This window comes from Rhinoraja longicauda, chromosome 35 (genome assembly GCF_053455715.1).
Source record: "Rhinoraja longicauda isolate Sanriku21f chromosome 35, sRhiLon1.1, whole genome shotgun sequence".
Classification (NCBI taxonomy): Eukaryota; Metazoa; Chordata; class Chondrichthyes; order Rajiformes; family Arhynchobatidae; genus Rhinoraja; species Rhinoraja longicauda.
This window is the reverse complement of record NC_135987.1, coordinates 9,928,695-9,949,941: the sequence shown is the minus strand read 5'-3', so window position 1 is coordinate 9,949,941 and position 21,247 is coordinate 9,928,695. Positions and strand designations below refer to the sequence as shown.

At 42.2% G+C, this 21,247-nt stretch overlaps 1 protein-coding gene across 3 annotated transcripts in view; it reads right to left on the bottom strand.

The window, feature by feature from the left end:
- The window catches only part of LOC144610075 (wings apart-like protein homolog), a 149,364-nt gene that overhangs the window by 58,135 nt on the left and 69,982 nt on the right, over positions 1-21,247 (bottom strand). For all 3 annotated transcript variants that reach the window (XM_078428601.1, XM_078428602.1, XM_078428603.1), the window contains exons 5-6: positions 7,331-7,474; positions 1,651-1,803 (exon numbers count right to left, since the gene is read on the bottom strand). In XM_078428601.1, coding sequence (XP_078284727.1) covers positions 1,651-1,803; positions 7,331-7,474 — 297 coding nt within the window. The remainder of the gene's footprint in view (positions 1-1,650; positions 1,804-7,330; positions 7,475-21,247) is intronic.

Below are 21,247 nucleotides of genomic sequence, written 5' to 3'. Positions count from 1 at the left end.
TGAGCTCTTCTACCGTCAGCTCTCCATCTAACTCATCCATGGTCGGCAGGAACACGACGGCGTCAAGGGCTGAGGGGGACACAGTGTTCTCTCTCGAGTTGAGGTCGGAGTAGTGTTTTACCCATCTCTCCATCTGCTGGCATTTGTCTGTGATTACTTCTCCAGTGGAGGATTTGAGGGGGGCTGTCTTGCTCTGGACTGGTCCTAGTGCCTTCTTAATGCCATCGTACATTCCCATGATGTTCCCTGTTATGGCGGCCTTCTGGATGTCCTCACTAAGCTGTGTCCAGTACTCATTAGCGCAACGCCTGGCAGTCTGCTGAGCCTCGCTCCTGGCAGCCCTGAGGATCTGCAGGTTCTTCTCGTTGGCTGATCGCTTGTACACTGCTAGGGCGGCGCGCTTGGCTTCAATGACGGGTGTCATCTCGATCGACTTGGCCTCAAACCAGTCGTGTGTCTTCGAGATCTTCTTCCCAAAGCTAGCCAAGGCTGTGCGGTGCATGGTGTCCTGCTGAGTTTCCCACAGCCATCACATTAAACACATAATCCTCCTACATTTTCGCCACCTCCAAGGGATCCCACCACTAGCTAAATCTTCCCATCTCCACCCCTTTCCGCAGAGACCGCTCCCTCAGCAACTCCCTGGTCAACTCGTCCCTTCCCACCCAAACCACCCCCTCCCCAGGTACTTTACCCTGCAACCACAGGAAATCCAACACCTATCCCCATACCTCCTCCCACGACTTCGTCCAAGGACCCCCAGAGTCTTTTCAGGTGAGGCAGAGGTTCACTTGCACCTCCTCCGATCTCATCTACTGCATCTGCTGTTCTAGGTGTGGACTCCTGAATATCGGCGAGACCAAGCGCAGACTCGGCGATCGTTTAGTTGACCGTCTCCACTCAGTCTGCCTGAACCTACCTGATCTCCCGGTTGCTGGACACTTTAACTCCCCTTCCCATTCCCACACTGATCTTTCTGCCCTGGGCCTCTTCCATTGTCAGAGTGAGGCCCAGCGCAAATTAGGGGAAAAGCACCTCTTATTTCGCTTGGGCAGCTTACACCCCAGCGGTATGAACATTGACTACTCTAACTTCAAGTAACCCTTGCTTTCGATCTCTCTCAATCCTTTCCCCCCGTTCCTAGTTCTTGGACCAGTCTCCGACTACATTTTATCTGTTTGCTTTGTTGTTACCTTCTCCCAGCTAACAATGATCTATTCTACATTTTCCTTACTCTCTATTCCCATTGCCCTATTTTCACACCTTCACAATTCCTTATCTATCTATCTTCCTCCCCCCCCCCCCCGACATCAGTCTGAAGGAGGATCTCGACCCGAAACATCACCCATTCCTTCTCTCCAGAGATGCTGCCTGTCCTGCTGTGTTACTCCAGCTTTTTGTATCTATTCTTTGGTTTAAACCAGCATCTGCAGTTCCTTCATATGTATTTGGGACTAGATTGTCAATACAATGTAAACTGTACTAAGATCACACAACTTATGAGCAACGCAAAATATTTTGTGTTTTAACACTGCAAAAGAGAACAGCTTGGATAAACATTCACTGACGGCAAGCTTTGCAGAAATCCCCGCCAACCTCCAAGTACAATTTTATCAGCCAAGTTAATCTGAGAGGAGATGAGTCCAATACCTCTTTATCTTCCTTCCTACATTTCAGTGCAGTCACAATGTCTTGGTATGGTTGGGTTGGGATGGTCACAGTTTTGATCACGCGGGGAGGAGGAGGAGGCGCTTTGAAAACTCCTTCATCCTTCTGAGCAGTTTCCTTTGTGGAGGCTACGACCTATGGGCAAAATCCAAAATATAACCAGGTTAAGAAGAAAATGGCTGACAAAAGTGGTGCAAACAGAGAAAGCTTCAATTACTGCATGTAACCCATCAGTTATGCAACTGGTCTCATCAACTGTAATGATGAGAATGTTATGGTAAATGTTTAACCACACTGAAAATGAAACTGAAAATAATTGGCACTTGTTTAGAAAGAGGAAGATCACGCTAAAAATAAAGCACATTAAATGACAAGTCAATATTTTCCTTATTTTCTTTAGCTCTGTTATTTCACACTTTATGAAAAACAAGAGCCTTTCAGTCCATCACAGTAATCACATTGACCCAATTCTTTATTTGTAATCCATTCCCTTTTACATACCCATCAGTTCTTCTCATTCCCCTCCCAAATCCAGTTGTCAGGATCTCGACCCGTCACATTGACTGCCCATTTCCCTTCTCGGATGCTGGCTAAACCACTGAGTTCTTCTCTTTTTTTTGTTAGATTCCAGTATCTGCAGTTTGGCTCTTTTTTGGGGTTACTGTGATCTGACTCCGCTCTTTCTGCAGCCTCCTCTGTCTCTATATCTGTATCCTGCAAGCTCAAGAACAAACTCTGGTTGCTGTAACTGTGAGGCAAGATCTGTTGTGCCATTATACCACCCACTGTTTCTTCTCAATGAAGATTATGTATGGTGCAGAGTGCAGGAAAATCATTTGTGGCATAAAGGAGTCCAATTATGTCTAAAAATAACCCAAGTTTAGATTTGGAAATGCTTTTTTTGGATTATTATTGGCATGCGTGAGCTGTTCAGCATGAAACCCAAGATGTGGCCATGATCCTACTTTATCTGGTTAGTTATTGAAAAGTAAATAAAATGCTGGAACACTGCGTTATACATAATTTATAACTATGCTCGCTGCTATGTGAAACTTGCTCTCAAACATCAAATTACAACTATGTGCCACAAACAAGACTGCAATGTAGTAGTGAACGTGGTATGGCACGAGCTGCAATTACACTGAGTTATTTGCTAATTAAATACTGTGGCGGGCTTTGAGATACCCGCCATGAAAATCCAAGATCAGAAAAATGGGTCTTGATGTTCATATTTAAAAATATATATTTATCTTGCTAATTTGACGTCAGGATTTTCTTTTAACAGTTATTTTCTTTGTGAAATGTCATAATATTGATCTGGCTGCTCACAAAAAAATGAGAATTGTAGCAAAGTGGTGCCATAATTTGTAGTTTCAAGAGTTTATTAAGGAATCAAGAGTTTATTAAAGGAATCAAGAGATTCAAGAGTTTATTAAAGGAATCATGAGATTAATGCAGGGCGGCGGTGCTGAGGTAAAAGATCAGCTGTGACAGTGCCAAATGATGAGCAGGCATGAGGGGCCAAATGGTTTACTCTTCCTCTTATTCCTGTTCTAATGAAACCATAGAATTGGAAAGTGCATATGCCCATTGATAAGGAATATCAAAGAAAGATGTAGAAGAAAGATACAGCCAGAGCATAGTTAAACTAAACAGGTATTCAGGCCTCAACTTCAAAAATTATTAAATTCAAGGAAATATAGTAACTTGGAGCAGCAGCAGGTAACCCGGCCATTTTGAGAGTGGTCTGTCAGCATTAAAATCATGCCAGATCTTTTATGTCAGTGCCAATTCCTGACATTATTCCCATATACTTCAACTCCCTTAATATTTAGAAAACTGACCAAACTTGATAAAAACATTCATTGGCCTTTGAGATAAAGAATTACAGATTTCTCCCTCTCATCTCAGTTATAAATAGCCCGTCTCTTGTTCTAAGACTGTGACCTCCAGAGTAGGCCATACTTATTTAGCCTGATTCCAGATACACCAATCTGGTTAATTCAAATGCTCTCTGAAGATACTTACTATACTCCCTATGTGCTCACGACCCTGTGGCCACATTCTGGTCTAATTCCATTTACAAGTTTGCAGATGACGACTGAGTGGGCCAGAGATCAACAATGACGATTGGAGTACAGGAAGAAGATAGAATGTATCAAGACAACCTCTACTTCAATGTCACAAGATGATGGAACTAGTTATTGGCTTTAGGAAGCGAGGTGGAGTACATAGCACAATCAGCATTAATGGTGCCAGTGCTTCTAGAGCTTCTAGGCGTAAATATCTCCAACAACTTGTTCTGGACCAACCATATTGAAGCTATGGTCAAGAAAGCACACCAACACCTCTTCTACCTGAGAAGACTAGAGAAGGTCAGCAAGGCTCCATTGACTCTTTAACACTATAGGGCTGCATCAAAGCCTGGTTTGGCAATAGCTCTGCCCAAGACTGCAAAACATTGCAGTGTTGGGGATGCAGCCCAGTCTATCACACATTCCACCCTCCCAACAATGAACTCCATCTACACTTCATGCATGCGTTGAGAAAGCAGCCAACCTAAGAACCTTTTTCATCCCAGTCATTCCCTCTTCTCCCTTCTTCCATCAGGCACGTTCCACGAGATTCAGGAACGGCTTCTTCCTCACAATTATCGGACTACTGAACAGTACTGTCATAATACAAGGGGGTGGTCCCGCTCTTCCAACCTATCACAATGCTGACCTTGAACTTTTTCTCTGTACAAAGCTATAATGTTGTAACACTATAATTCTAAATTGTGGTATTTTCCTCTTTGCACGATCTGTTGTACTTGCATATGGCTTGACTGTGCTCATGTATAGTGTGATAGATTTTCACTCTATCTCGGTACACGTTATAATAATAAACCAATATCAAGTGGTCTAGCAAGCCACACCGTTGTGGGTGGCTCACCATCAATTCTCGGTCAAAAGCAGCAAGCTATATACTAAAACTCTTGTTCGTTTGTTTATTTGTGACTGAACGGTACACGATAGCTTGACAATTTTAGGCCCACCTTACTCACCGTCATTGCTTTAATGGTAATGCAAGTAGTTTCATTGAAATTGGAGTTATTCACATTTTAAAGTTTAACTATCTCCTAGGGAGGGAGGGAGGGAGGGTGGATAAGGGGGGTTGAGGGGGAGGGTGGATAAGGGGGGTTGAGGGGGATGGAGAGGGGGAAGGGGTAGTGGGGAAGGGAGGGGGAGGGGGGTAGGAGAGGGTGCTGCACCAATGCAGGAGAGATTTGGGCCCAATGGGTTCTCTTGGTCTAGTGAGCAATAAATGTTGGCCTTGCCAGTGATGTTTAAATCCTGCAAGAGTCCTAGTCTACTAAATTTCTCTTCAGATAGGACACCTATTGCCCTGGAAATGGGAAAAGTCAAGAAATGGATGGACAACATTGAACATATCACAAAAAGCTGGACTAACTCAGCGGGTCAGGCAGCATCTCAGGAGAGAAGGAATGGGTGACGTTTCGGGTCGAGACCCTTCTTCAGACAACGTTGAACATATCAGCTAGACTCGATCCACAACAATGCTGAAGGACTATCTTCATCGGTTCAAGGAAACAGTTTACCACTTCCTTCTAATTAAGCCAGAGCAATAAATAATACCCTCATCTGGCAAAGTAATAAAAGAGTAGCAGCTATAAGAATAAACTTTAAAAAAATATCCAGATAAATATCTGCTTGGGAAGAAGACTGATTGTAAGATCACCCAGAAAGACAGTCAAGCTGAAATTCAAGCTCAGTGTTAAGTTGTGTAAAGGCAAGTCGTATGGCATTTAGCCATAACTCAGCTGCAAGTAGGTCACCGGCTGGGCGTTAATCACTGTAGTCAGCACTGACTGATCATCTGAAACAGGTCTACGTTCATAAAAGGTATAGTGCAAAGTTGTCAGTACATGGGCAGCAGAACAAGAGTAAGTATTCTTAATATTGGAAACGAGAAAGCAAAATACTGCAGAGGAAACAGGAAATGCTGAAAATAGTCTTTCAGGTAGTGTTGGCACAGACAGAGGCAGTTAACTGATGTTTCACATCAATGACATTTCATCTCCTGAAAGCTTATTATAATGTGGTTTTGTTTTGCAGTATTGGCATGTGGACCTGTTGAGGATTTTTACATTTATGTTTTATTTCAGAAACCAAGCAAGGATTTCAATTCAAATCTTAGAAGGGAAACCAACCACTACACAAGGATTATTTTTTTTAAACTTAGTCAGAAAGTGACAACACAGGAAAGAACAATGCATTCCTCCCTGCTGAATGTTAGCGATTCCAGTTTCAAAGTTAAATCTTATCAAAGATTAATCATTTCCCACGAACATCTGAAAGAGCTGTCACCAATTCAGCCTCAATTTTAATGGACAATATGAGTACTATTAAGTCGTTAAAAGTAGATGTTCCCAGTGAATTCCAGTGAACAAATGAAGGAATAGAGATGAGAGGATCAGAAGAAGGCAGAATAAATAAATTTTGATGTTGAGAGTAGAGGTCTCTACAAAATCATGAGAGGAATAAATCGGGTAGATGCAGAGTCTCTTGCCCAGAGTAGGGGAAATCGAGAACTAGAGGACAGGTTTAAGATGAAGGGGGAAAGATTTAATAGGAATCTGAGGGGTAGCTTTTTCACACAAATGGTGATGTGTGTATGGAACGAGCTGCCAGAGGAGGGAGTTGAAGCAGGCACTATTGCAATGCTTAAGAAATAATTAGACAGGTACATGGATAGGACAGGTTTAGAGGGATATGAGCCAAACACAGGCAGGTGGCACTAGTGTAGATGGAACATGTTGGTCGGTGTGGGCAAGTTGGGCTGAAGGGCCTGTTTCCATGCTATATGACTCTAGAAGGCAAGGCTGAACAGCAGCCACATTCCAAATTAGATTGGAAAAATGAATGGAAGGAATGTGGAACAAAACAAATGGGATGAGAGCAGATGGCTGTGATGTCCTCGAGGAAGTTAGATGTCATCATGAATTGATTGGACTGAACGGCTTTTTTTTGCATTGAAACCTCTACATGTACAAACAAGGTGGAGTTTGGTGACACTAAAGTAATCAGATTTTGCCACGATAATAAGTGGTGAGAAAAAGGCAAAAAATGTGTCTTCTCTTTATGAAAGAGTGTACGAGAAACTGCGGCACAGATTAAATGGAGCAAACTGCAGCAAGGAGCCAAATGAACATCTGGAGAATTGACAGATGTCTTTCCAGTAGTCACACAAGAACACAGGAGTAAGGGCACCAAGTAAAAAATGTGCATTTCTTACATTAGAGTCATAGAGTCAGGGTCATACAGCATGGAACCAGGCCCTTTGGCCCAGCTCGCCCATGCCAACCAACATGCCCCATCTACACTCGTCCCCCCTGCCTGTGTTTGGCCCATATCTCTCCAAACCCTTTCCTATCCATGCACTTGTCCAAATGCCTTTTAAATGTTGTTATAGTTTCTGCTTCAATCACCTCCTCCGGCAGCTCATTCCATTTGCACACCACCCTGTGGAAGAGACCAACACCAGAGCTTAGCTTTCAAACACCCTCCAGCACCATCCATAAAGGGCAACGGTGTTTATTAAGAATGCCACTTGACAAAGAGGCACGTTCTGGATTTCTGCACCAATAATGGACACTCACCAGTGTTGTCTGAGACTGCGCTGCCAGTGGCTGCTTGCTTGTGGCACTCCCTGCTGCGTTGTTAGGTTGTGACAGTGTTGAAGGGAGCTCCTCCGCCTCAGGCTGATTCCAGTGTCTGGCATTATACACAGCTTTAGTTGGAGACTGAGGAAGAGACAAAAATATACCATTAGAAAATATAGCTTTGCATTTTAATTATGCATTAGATAAGGTTAATCTACATCATAGCATCCACCTACTCATTCATTCCCAGTAATTTTGTTTCTATTTGAATCCTAAAAGTAACAACTTCAACTTGCACCAGCTACGACATGGCAAATTACACCAAAAAATAGATATCTGGATCGTGAGTGAAAATTTCTCCGGGTGATCAGGTTGATTCGCTCAGTCCGCCTTAAAGTCAACTTCTTTACATCGGCGAAACCAAACGCAGGCTCGGCGATCGTTTTGCTCAACACCTTCGCTCAGTCTGCCTTAACCAACCTAATCTCCCGGTGGCTGAGCACTTCAACTCCCCCTCCCACTCCCAGTCTGACCTTTCTGTCATGGGCCTCCTCCAGTGCCATAGTGAGGCCCACTGGAAATTGGAGGAACAGCACCTCATATTTTGCTTGGGCAGCTTGCAGCCCAGCGATATGAACATTGACTTCTCCAACTTTAGATAGTTCCTCTGTCCCTCCCTTCCCCTCCCCCTTCCCAGTTCTCCCTGTATCTTCTTGTCTCCACCTATATCCTTCCTTTGTCCCGCCCTCCTGACATCAGTCTGAAGAAGGGTCTCGACCCGAAACATCACCCATTCCTTCTCTCCTGAGATCCTGCCTTACCTGCTGAGTTACTCCAGCATTTTGTGAATAAATGCAAAAGCAAAGGCCTCGTTCTTAAGAAAAATGAGGCCAGTGGAGTGGGACGGGGTGATAATGGAGATTAGAAAGATTTACCTTCAACGCAAATAAAGCCGATCTTTGTTTTGTGTGCGCAGTGTAGAATAGTTTTTAAAATATATATTCAAATGTCATTCAACGCAAAAATCCAAATTACTGCTTTGAATTGAGTTTCAAACAAAATTGTTGCACAAATTGATAGAGAAAGGATACCCAGTTTTACTGTAATTACATTGAATCTTGGTTAACTCAAGAGCCAAGAGTAAAAGGATAATTGGCTTCAACAACATTTTCCCGTTCTCTCATACTCCGACTCACTCTGTGGAAAGGTCCACAGAGCTCTACCTTGAATATATTTAACGACTGTTGCACAAATGGCAGTACCCACGTGTGCAATATATGCAAAAACAATTTCACTGTGCAGTTGCATATGTGACAAATAAAGCTCTATTGACAAGAGGAGACAGAGAATTCCAAATACATTCCTTGTCATCTCCAATTTAAATTAATCGCCCTTTCTTCTGGAATAATGCAATCCACTTCTAGTTGTCACACCCCATACCCCACTAAAACTAGGAGAAACACATTCTCAGCATATACCTTGTTAAACCCCATCAGAATCTTGTACTTCAGTAAAATCATGAGTCATTCTAAAGTAATTGAATAGGGTCAGTCTGCTCAAACTCCTTTCAAGCATCATCCCATTTTGCCAGGAATCAACTGAGTGGACCTTCTTTGGACCGTCTCCAATGAAGTATGAAAAATATACTGGGACTAAAACTGTACACAGCACTTATTCAAAAGAGCGATCATTGACGACTGGATTAAAAAAAAATCAAAGTAAGAATAGGACAGGAAAATAAAGCTTAGCAAGATGAACAGCTGTGATCATGATGAATGGAAGTGCAGGCTTGATGGGCCAAATGGCCTATTATTGCTCCTAACCTAGGGTTGGAATAGTTTAAACAAGTGAGCAGATAATTAGGCTGCAAACTCTTGCCCATGTTGGTGTCCCCAGAGAAAATGTCCGCACTAGACGGGCTCCAACAGCGGGAACAGAGACCCAATCAGAAATAATTGATCTCGGCAGTGCTGTAATCAGGAAGCACCTTGATAAAACCCCAGGTTACAGCTTCATCACACAGCAATACAATGTTCAACCAAACTGCTTAGGCTGCTATTGCTGAAGTGGCAGGAATAGGCTGCCAGTGAACAAACTGGCAGCTAGACTTCTGTTGGGTAATGTGACCGCCCACATTAAACAAAGGAAGATAGGCAGAATATTTTGCAAAATACTGCTAATCTAGGTACCAAAATTAAAGGGGTTTAGGAATACCATGTTTTGAAATTTAAAGGTACAGAAAGGGACTAAAAATAATTTAAAAACCCAAGGAAATGCTGACTTTGATCTCAAAAGCACTGGAACGTTAGCTGCATAAATCTTTGTCAGGCCTTGGACTGACATCTGTTCTGTTCCGGACTCTGCTTCAAAGTAAATATTGCCCTTGAGGATGGCTTCACAGCAAGTCTTCACAGATATATATCCAAATATTGGGGCTAAAGAAAGGTAAAACCAATGATTGGATACCAACATTCTGTCTTCTGGAATGTGGAAGGTTAGAGGAAGATTTAATGAAAATTTCAAAACGGTGCACCTGATTTTTATTAGATACAGGATTTAAGGATTACAGTTTTAAGTCATGAGTCATGATATAATAAATTTTGGAGCAGTCTTGATGAGTTGGATGGCATAATGTATGTTTTAAGAGAGAAAACATTACCTCACCTTTCAGGACAATTATTATCCAAGTCCCCGCTGAAGATGTTGTATTCTATTGCAGAATACAAATAGAAATGATTTCGTTCATCATGTTTTCCAAATTGCTCCTACTTTTCACTTCTTGAACTTGAAGATTTATCATGGGTATATCATTTCCTTTAGACAGTCACTGTTGAATTTACATCCACTGCCTTTTAATCTAATCATTCCAGATCATAATATTGTGGAGAAAAATTCTAATTTATTTCCCAGTCCGATTATTTCTCTGCCCCCTAATTGTAAAACATACAACCAGGGCGGTTCAGGTGAACAGGGCCGTGAAGGTGGTTTTTGGCATGATTGCCTTCACTGGGAAAGGTTCTGAGTACAAAGGTTGGGACATCATTATGCAGGCGTACAAGCCATTAATGAACCATACTTTGGGTACTATGTGTTGGGCTTGTCCTGCATGAGGAAGGACGTCATTAAGTTGGAAGAGATTCACCAGGATGTTACCTGGACTTGTGGCTCGAGTTGCAGGGAATGGATGGATAAGATGGGATATATTTCTTAAGAGCATAAGATGCTTATAGTCTTCTCCCCAGAGAAGAGAATTCTAAAATGACGACATAGGCTTAAGGTAAGAGAGAGATTTAAGAGGGGCCCCATGAGCCACTTTCACTCAAAGGGCAATCCACAGCTGCAACAAGTTGTCAGAGGAATCTGTAGATGCAAATACAATTACAACTTTAAAAAGATATTTGGATAGATGGATAGGAATGGTTCAGATGGTTCTGAGGTCTTCTTCGACTAATGAAAAGCCTGCCTTTTAAATGTCCCATCTTCACTTGAAACAGCCTCTTCAATTAAAACACAGCCTTTTCCACGTCTAATTCTTAAATACCGTTCATAATTTCAAACACCACTGCTATGTGTCCTCTTAATCTGCATAAAAACGAGCTGCTGCAGGAACTCCATGTTAGGCAGCCTCTGCGGAGACAAAGGGTTCGCTGATGTTTCAGGTTGAGACCTTGCATAAGGACTGACTGAGACAGTAGTTGAGCTGAGTTCGTGCCAGTTTTATAAAAGGTTCAGAATAACCTGGAAAGGCCTGGATAGAGTGGATGTTTCCACCAGTGGGAGAGTCCAGGACCAGAGGTCATAGCCTCAGAATTAAAGGATGTTCCTTTAGGAAGATGGATGAATTTCTTTAGTCAGAGGGTGGTGAATCTGTGGAATTCATTACCACAGAAGGCTGTGGAGGCCATGTCAATGGATACTTTTAAGGCAGAGAGGGATTGATTGTTGATTAGTACAGGTGTCAGGAGTTATGGGGAGAAGGCAAGAGAATGGGGTTTGGAGGGAGAGATAGATCAGCCATGATTGAATGGCAGAGTAGACTTGATGGGTCAAATGGCTTATTTCTGCTCCTATTACATGCACTTATGAACCTCCATGTTTTGATGATGCATTGCTTCACTTGTACAGGAAACTGATCTGTTATCTTAACAACCTCCTTTTGCACATGCATTACATTTCAGGATCACATTACTTCATGGCACTGCCTTACCATGTCAATCTAATCTGTGTATAATAATTTGACTAGAAGGATGACATTCAACAAAAATCAATTCAAGTTTATTGTCATTTGAACTTGCACAGTGAGGTGCATGTAAAATGAAAAATCTTACAAGTAACAGCTGTCACAGACTCGGAAAACATAAAAACGAATTATATATAAGTTACACAAAATTTCAAAAAGACTGTGCCAAAAAAAAAATTGCTGCAAAATATAAATAGAATAATATGACAAGCACTGAAGGCAATATTGAAGGCACTGGGCCTGTACTTGCTGGAGTATAGAAAGATGAGGGGGGACTTCATTGAAACTTATCAAATAATGAAAGGCCTGGATAGAATGAATGTGGAGAGGATGTTTCCACTAGTGGGAGAGTCTAGGACCGGAGGCCATAGCCTCAGAATAAAAGGACATACATTTAGAAAAGATAAAGGAAAGATAAAAGAGGAGGAATTTCTTTAGTCAGAGGGTGGTGAATCCATAATTGATTTACAGATGAGAGAATTTGAATTGGACTTCCGTTATCTCTATAAAACAAGCTGAAGTGACAAGATTAGCTCATGTTAATTCCATGCCGGCTAATCTTCAACCCACGTCATTAACTTCTTAATCGAGGTTTATGGTCTGAACAGCCCTGGATGTGGGCCAAACCTGTCACTGGGTGGATTGGTTGCACACTCCTTCATTCAATTCAATAAACCCTGGTGCTGCTGGTGGATTTGTGGAATTATTTGCCACAGTAGGCTGTGGAGGCCATCAATGGATATTTTTAAGGCAGAAATAGATAGATTCTTGATTAGTACTGGTGTCAGGATGTTGTGGCTCTGGAGAGGGTCCAGAGGAGGTTTATGAGAATGATCCCAGGAATAAGTGGGTTAACAAATGATGAGTGTTTGATGGCACTGGGCCTCTCTTCGCTGGAGTTTAGAAGGATGAGAGGAGACTTCATTGAAGCTTACCGAACGAATAGTGAAAGGCCTGGACAGAGTGGATGTGGAGAGGGTGTTTACACTAGTGGGAGAGTTTAGGACCAGAGTCCATAGAATCAGAATCAAAGGACGTTCCTTTAGGAAGATGATGAGGAATTTCTTTAGTCAGAGGGTGATGAATCTGTGGAATTCATTGCCACAGGCGGCTGGAGTCTGTCAATGGATATTTTTAAGGTTGATATTGACAGATTCCTGATTAGTAAGGGTGTAAGGAGTTGTGGGGAGAAGGAAGGAGAATGGCGTTGAGAAGGAAAAATAGATCAGCCATGATTGAATGGCAGAGTAGTCTTGATTTCTAGTTCGAGAACTTATGAACATAAGAATAAAAGTCCATGTTAGTGCAAGAGGTGGACTGTAGCCTTCTGTAGTCGAGGTTGTATTGGGGATAAACAGCTTTACAGTAATATTGTGGAAAATATCTGTTCCTGAACCTGATGTGGTGCTTCAGGCTTCTTTCTGCATCTCCTACCCGATGGTAACAGTGAGAAGGAGGCATGGCTCAGATAGTGGAGATCCTTGATGATAAGTACCACATCCTTGAGGCAGCACCACACCCCAATAGAGGAGGGCAGCACACAACATAATGGAACCAGTCAGGATACCTTCTATAGTGCAGCTGCAGAAGCTTGTAAGAGTGTTCTGAGAAATGCCAAACTTCTAAGTAGAGGTGCCAACACGCTTCTTCATCATTACATCTACATGCTGGGCCCATGATAAGTTTTCATGCCCAGGAATTTGAAGTGGCCATTCAAAATGATTTCTGACATGTACTCACACGCCAATGAAGTAACAAGAACTATAATCAAGGAACTTTAATCAAAATATGAGGAGCCATCAGAACTGCAAAATTTGAATTCATTAGCCAAGAACACTGCTTTTACATTTTAGATTAACATGATGGAATTATTGATTCCGTTATGATTGAATTCACATATTGATAGCCCGTGCACAATAGGTGGTGTTTAGTTTTAGTATTGTCACATGTACCGAGGTACAGTGAAAAGCTTTGTTTTGCATGCTACCCAATCAGATCAAACATAAATACAGACACAACATGCTGGTTATCTTAGAGGGTCAGGCAGCATCTCTGGAGAATATGAATAGGTTACGTTTCCAGTCGGGACTGTGCGCAGAGAGCGTTCTCTCAACAGCCAGACCAACGCTTTTATTCAAAACTCTTAAAAATACCAACTTTTTTTGCTTTCATTGTTTTTCAACTAATTCATTGCTTGCTGCATATGAAAGTTACTCCATGTCAGGTGTTTTAAAGAAATAATTACTTTAATACTGTTCCCTGTGGTTACAATCTTACTACTAGAATACATTTTCTTTATCAAAAAATATTCTCTGTGTGACCACCTCCCTTAAAAATATCTAAGATTATATTATTTCAGATTTTCCATTTTCCGTAGTACCATTTGACATATTTTTGTCATCCTTAAATATTGAATCTAATTCTCCAACTGATCATTTAACTGAGCATTGACGTAGATTTTGTAAATATTTAGGACACCTCTTTTTCATTTCCATGTTAAAGCAATGGACATTAAACGTTTTTACACGGCTTTCTCAATATTACGTCAACCACCATGGTTTGGGTATATGCACACTCGAATCTCCAGTCCTGCATTTTGAAAGTTGTATCAAGTTGGCCATCTTGAGTGCATTCATGCATCCCCCTTTCTCCAGTATCCACATATCCTGTTATTCACATCATTGCCCTCTCAGTTGCACAAAAACACCATGGCGTCATCTCAAAGAGCCCCGGGCTAACTCCCTCTTGTGCTTCAAATTATCATCACAATAACACCCTCTGTTCATTATCACACTTGCTGTGTGCAAATTGGCTGTCACATTTCCTATATTACAATGTGACAACACTTCAAAAGGACTTCACTGACTGTAAAATGCTCCATCATGACAGAGACCAAACAAATGCAAATTTTTTAATGATTTCTCTTCCTATCCAAACCATCTCCTCTGAAGAACATTGTTCAGTTCCTGGATTACTTACAAATTCTTTAAAGCATTGCACTAAACAAAAGGTATTGTGGGATGCAATCCTAAAACTTAACTGAAAGGCTGGAACAATACAAGATTTTGTTACCCTGACAGTGGGCAACAGCAACTTCTGTCCTTTAGAAAACCTCACCATTAAAGGCAAAAGTCCAAACTGTTTGCACTTAAAATGATCCCCAAAATACAGGCAAAAATGTTAATCCCCATGCAAAATCAAACAACGCCACAATGTCTTTAGTGGCCTCTAAAAACGATTGAATTAAGCTACATCATTACCTTTTGGCGCTTCACCCAAAGCTGTTGATACAAATTTTAAATGTAGATTTTCTATTTTGTTCTACTTGGTTATTTTAGATTTTCAGCATCAGCATTACATTCCTTTAAGCAGTTAAATGATGGCTTTAAAGTAATCTTTGTTGAATTGATCTGCTTGCTATAGCAAGAATGACCATGTATCATCAGTCTGTCTGCAACCAAGAATTTGGGCATCTTTCACACATTTTTAATAAACTCTGCAGAAAGTCTTCACTATTTTTTAATTTGTTGGTGACGGAGGACAGCAATAGCATTTTCACCAAGTATACTTTCATTACTTTTAAATTGCGTCATTACAGGTTTGCTGCTGTAGGTGGAGGGGAATAATGTGTCTACAGATAATGACATAAATTTGAAAGCAGGATTGGACTGCATTTAACTACTGCTTGTCTCAGATTCACCAAGTAGAATGCAAGTAACATGGAACATTTAATTGCAACAGATCATTTATTATTCCTTATTCCACAGACATATCACTTATTACCAAAGACATTAAGTAAAAGCACTTTGGAGTATTGTTAGAAAAAATATAGGCAAAATAATATATCACAGAAACAGGCCCTTCGGCACAACTTTCCCATTCATCTGCACTAGACCCATCTACTCGCGTTTGCCCCATATCTCTCTAAACCTTTCATATCCCTGTAAAGCGTCTTTGAGTGTTTGAAAAGCGCTATATAAATGTAATGCATTATTATTATTATTATTATTATCCAAGTGTCTTTTAAATGTTACGGTACCTGCCTCAGCTACCTCCTATGGCAGATTGTTCCATATTCCCAGCCCGCTCTGTGGGAAAAAGATGCTCCTCAGATTCCCATTAAATCTTTGTCCTTTCACCTTAAACCTACCTGCCCTGGGTCTTGATTACCCTACTCTGGTAAAAGACTGTGCATTAACCCAATTAACTATTTCCTGATTACCAAAGTAATTGCCATTTGGATGCCAGGTCATGCCAAGCATTGTTAGAGTGACATATTGTGCCTATGGCAAACTCGACTTAATATTTGTGCAGCTTGTAGAGCTGCTCTTCGCAGCTCCAATAACTTTCAATTTTGAACTTTTGAACTGCAGTGTGCTATCTGTGCATTTGTATGTTCTCCCTGCGACAAAGAGGGGGTCCCCAAGTTCCCTGCTTTTCTCTCATTCCATCGGTTGATATGTTAATACAGCACTGTAAATTGCTCCCTAATATGCATGATAGCTGATAATGTCTACTTGAGTAGTGGAATACAATGCCCAATGTACATATGGGGCAGGTAGGTTTAAGGTTCAGAGAATGTTCAGTAACTTCAGGTCACAAATTTATGGTTTCAATACCATGGTGACAACTCAACAGGAACTGGAGGGAAATTGGCATTTGAGCAGTATGTGGTGTTCTTAATAATTGTTCCTGCTGTTATTTGGAGGGGGCAGGAGGTTAGGACAGACATATTTGTCCAGCCCCTTGTCACATGTGACACTGAGTGACTTAATGCTGTTCCAAGTTTAGAAAATTGCAGACTCATGCTCTACTGCAGCATTTTAAACCGTTCTTTTTGACAGCCAGCTCAGTGGCAAATTGCACACTCTATATTACAGATTGGCACACCACACGTGGATTTTTTTTAAATGAAGCTGGTTTTGGCAGATACCAAAGATCTCAAATTAGATGACGCAACCGGTCATTTCTCCCTCACACAACAATACAAAAAAAATGAACTGGACACCATTCTTTTGGGATCATATACAGTTACCAGCAACCGCTTTATGGATGTCAGAGTGATCAATGCACTTTAGAAAGATTTAATTTGTGAGAATCATTGATTTGCAGCTAAAGTTAAAGCCGGGCTAGATGTTCCCAACATTCCTTTGCTGACCCGAGACCAAAGTACTTATTGAGAAACATGCGTTTTTCAGGAACACAGGAAATAAGAGTAGGAGCAGATTACTTGTGAATATAGTCTAATTAATTCCCTGCTCAAAAAGTTACCCATCTCCACTTCAAATCCCTCTAATGCGCTGCCCTCGTTGGTAAAGAATTCCAGCGATTCAGCAAAAATAAACATCCATCTACCACAGTTTTAAATTACCTGACTCTCGTCCTGCGACAAAGGAGTAAAATTTACATGACGATGGTTCCTTGGCAAATTGCTGCAGGTTGAATCATTGAGCCTCAGGAACTGAACCTCCATACTGCCACCTTGCTGATACAAGCTGCCCAAGATTCTCATTCCAAAATTTTAGGCTAACACCATCAGTTCTGACAAGGTCAAAAGTTTGCCCGGCGGACTGCTGGTAATTGACAGAAAAACGCAGCCAGTTTTGCTCTGTCACAGGCAAAGCAAAACTGGCTGTGACAGAGCAAAGCTTCAGCAGTGACATGTCCATTTGTCACACTGTCAGGGTCTGCTCGTGGGATGAGCTACTTATTCCAGCCAAGCCTCATCATAAACCGGCGCACACATTTGTTGACAGGTTTTTCTTAAGCCAATCCATATAAAGACTTAATTGCGCCACTGCAGTGATGTGAACCATTAAGATTTACCCATGCATGTAGTATTAGTACCTACCTGATTTACATACAGACACTCCCCGACTTACACAAGGGTTACATTCCTTAAACCCATATGCAAGTGAAATTTTACAAAGGTCGAAATCACCTTAAAGCTAGGTAGAGCTTCAGCTTAAGAATTTAAAAACCACAGCTGCTGGTTAATAGGAGCAACAACAGTGCCGGAGTGCTTCAGCAGGTCAGGTAGCATCTCTGGAGATTGTGGATGGGTGACGTTTTGGGTCAGGGTGCATCTTCTGACTGAATTAGCATTTTGTGTTGTTTCAACTTAAACCTAGGTGCCAATGCCTCTGGTCTGTACCTGTAAGCCTTGCTTCACCAGCTGCCACAACATCCTATTAACTCGGCTGTTGTTGTGCCTCACATTGTAGCCACTGGTCGACAGCGCTTTCTTCAGGCCGCAACCACAGACAGGACGCGTTCAGTCACTGGGGGGTTCCCTCATCTCTCACTAGTCGCCGCTTCTTCCTATCGGCTGTCGCTTTGTTGACTGTGCCACTCCCCCTCCACTGTTGCCACTTCCATACCCCAGTGTCACCGCCATTTTCCACATCATGGAGGAAAGACAAGGCAGCAGTGGCGGGAGCGGACAAAGCAACGGCTGACAGGAACTGAGCACGTCCTGTTGGTGGCAGCAGCCTGAAGAAAGTGCTATCAACCAGGAACGACAACGTGGGCCGCAACAACCAGATGGTGTGGCAGCCGGTGCAAAAGGGTTCGCTGGTGTACCTTGTGGGAGACATCGGTGACTCCGCCAGGAGTTGCTCTCCACCACCTCCCATGTTCCTGCATGCCTTCCCAGTGTTACACCAACAGTGCCCGAAACTGGAAGAGTACCGAGCACGGGTGACGCTTGCTTTTATTTATATCCATAAAATGGAGGAGAATCCCTCACTATCCCCCCATTGCAATAACAAAGGTCATTCAGGAAACAGGACCACCTATTGGGAAATGTCCACAGAAGTGCCAGTTTACACAAGTCGCCTAATACACAAGTTGGGAAATGCCTGCACAGACCATTGCAATATCAATTCTCTTTTCAACAAAGAACTCAGAGAGAAATGAGACACAATCACCCCAACATCTAATGACAGCCATGTATAAATACACCGCTCAAATCTTGCAAACCTCACTTTATCATAGAAGGGTTTTTTCGCTTATTTGAAACATTAAAATCCTGTTTAAGCTTTTCTTATCCCAGAAAGACAACCATGGCACAAGCAATCAACATCCATGTTACACTGAAAACCAGTTCCATAAATAGCCTAAAATATTTAGTACATTTACTTCTGTACAAAGTTCCAAGTTATTGTTTAAACACTGAGCATTAGCTGGCTGCAATGATAGAAAAAGAAATTGGAGGTGGAAGGAATATTAAAATGCAAATTTAACAATGAGAATTTACTTGATTTGCCTAGTATGTGTGAGGTTAGGATCTTTAGAGATCCAAGCTTCACACACAAACTACGCAAATGCTCGTACATTCTTGACAATTAAAGTACATTCATCTGAGCAGAGCGAAATGCACAGCTTAGAACAAAATAGATTGTCACCAATGGTAGAAACAAGAAACCGCAGAATCAGGTTTACAAAAAAGGCATTGATGGAGTAACTCAGTGGGCCAGGCAGCATTACTGGAGAACATGGATACGCGATATTTCAGGTCAGGACTCTTCTGAGTCTGAAGGAGGATTCCGACCTGAAATGTCACCTATCCATGTTCACCAGAGATGCTGTCTGACCCACTGAGTTACTCCAGCACTTTGTGTCTTGTCCACAATGGTGTTTTGGCTTGGAAGGCCAAATGGCCTCCTGTTCTGCGACATAATTGAAGATTATAATGCTCTCGGGGCTGCAACCTCTGCGCCTGTATTGGTTTCCGCAAAAATACTTGTCAGTCAGTCAATCACACACAAATCCTTAAGATCGCAGTACATCCAGTGAGGACAGAAATAAAAGTTTGCAACCACTGCCAATTTTCTTAAACCTTGCAGATGATAGAGGAAATACATTTATTCATCTCTAATCCCCCCGAGTCACAATCCCCTCTGACAACTTCAAATAAATGCAGCAGCATGTGTTTATCATCTGCAGTTCTGGGTGTCTCAGTTACACTGCCAGTTCACGTAGTATTACATCCTAACATTAAATGGCTACCGCAAACCAAAACTGGCACTAGAAATGAAAATAAAATAAAAACTGCAAATGCTGAAAACCTGAATAAAAACCACAATGCTGGACATATTCAACAGGTCAGGCAGCATCTGTAGAACGAGAAACACAACATTTCAGATCAGGGAACCTTCATCAGAACTGGGAAAAAGAAAAAGGTTCCCCACATATATTGTCTGAGCTGCTGAGTGTTTCAAGCATTTTCTGTTTGTATTCATACTTGCCAACCAACTAAATCGTCAGCAAAATTCTCAAACATGTCCAAGGTTGATTAACAACACTTGAAACGGAAAGAATCATTGAGGTGAAGAATAACAACCTGCCGGCCGTCCTAACCGTCATTGACTTCAAGAAGGCGTTTGACTCGATTCATCGATGCAAAATGATGAGGATTTTGAAGGCTTATGGTATCCCTCCTCGTCTCCTGAGCGCCATTGAGGATATGCACTTGGGCACCATGGTCCAGGTTGTCACCCCGGATGGTGAGAGCAAAGTGTTCAAAATCCTCGCGGGGTTCTTACAGGGAGATACGCTGGCACCCTTTCTCTTTGTCCTTGATTATGCAATGAGGCAGGCGCTCAGGGAACACGAGGACCTCGGCTTCACAATCACTCCGATGTTTGAGAAGAATCGGGTCAGTCAACATGTCAGACCCTGACTTCGCTGATGACATCGTCCTGCTGTCAGCCCAAATTGGGGAGGCACAGGAGCTGCTCGGCAGGGTCGAGACAGAGTGCGAAAAAGCGGGCCTCCACCTCAATGCCAAGAAGATGGAGCACATGGCGTTCAACGGTGGTGACCATGAGCCTCTTAAGACCAGTGGGGGTGCATCTCTCAAGAAAGTGGAGGACTTCAAGCACCTGGGAGCAAGGATGCAGAGCTTGGAGAATTACATCAAGGTCCGGAAAGCTCTCGCATGGGAAACCCTCAATAACATGGGGAAAATCTGGATGTCTCGGATGTCTACGGGTCTCAAACTGAGATTCTTCCATGCAACTGTGGAGACAATATTTTTGTACCGACGTGAGGCATGGACTCTTCACTCGAGCACTGCCCAAGTCTCTCGATGGTATCTACACCCGAATGCTCAGAAAAGTTCAAAATGTCAGTTGGAGGGACCACACCACCAACGCCCAGCTCTATGGGGAGATTCCACCTCTGACCGAGAAGATCAGGTTGAGAAGGATGAGGCTCGCTGGTCATTGCCACCGCCATCCAGAAATATCAGCAAACAAGGTTGTGCTGTGGGAACCCACCCATGGAAGACGGAACCCAGGTCAACCAAACAAGACGATGCTGAAGACGTTGATGGAAGACGCATATGTAGAGACAAAAGAGGAGCTTGCCAGCTGTATGGAGGACAGGAATGGGTGGTGAGTCCGTCACCGTGCCCATCAGAAACCAGCACCACTGCCTCGCTAATGTTTTTAACGATTTTAATTAAATTAATTAAATGCAGAATATGGGACCAAAACCTGAAAACCCAATATTTTGAAACCCTACAAAAACTGTTTTGCATCTGTTATTCATTACTCTAAGTACACTGTTTACTCTATGTGCTGCCCGTGAACAAGGGATTTCATTACATTCTGGTACGAGACAATAAACTGATCTGAACTGAAACTAGATTTTCAAATGCAAATCCGCTG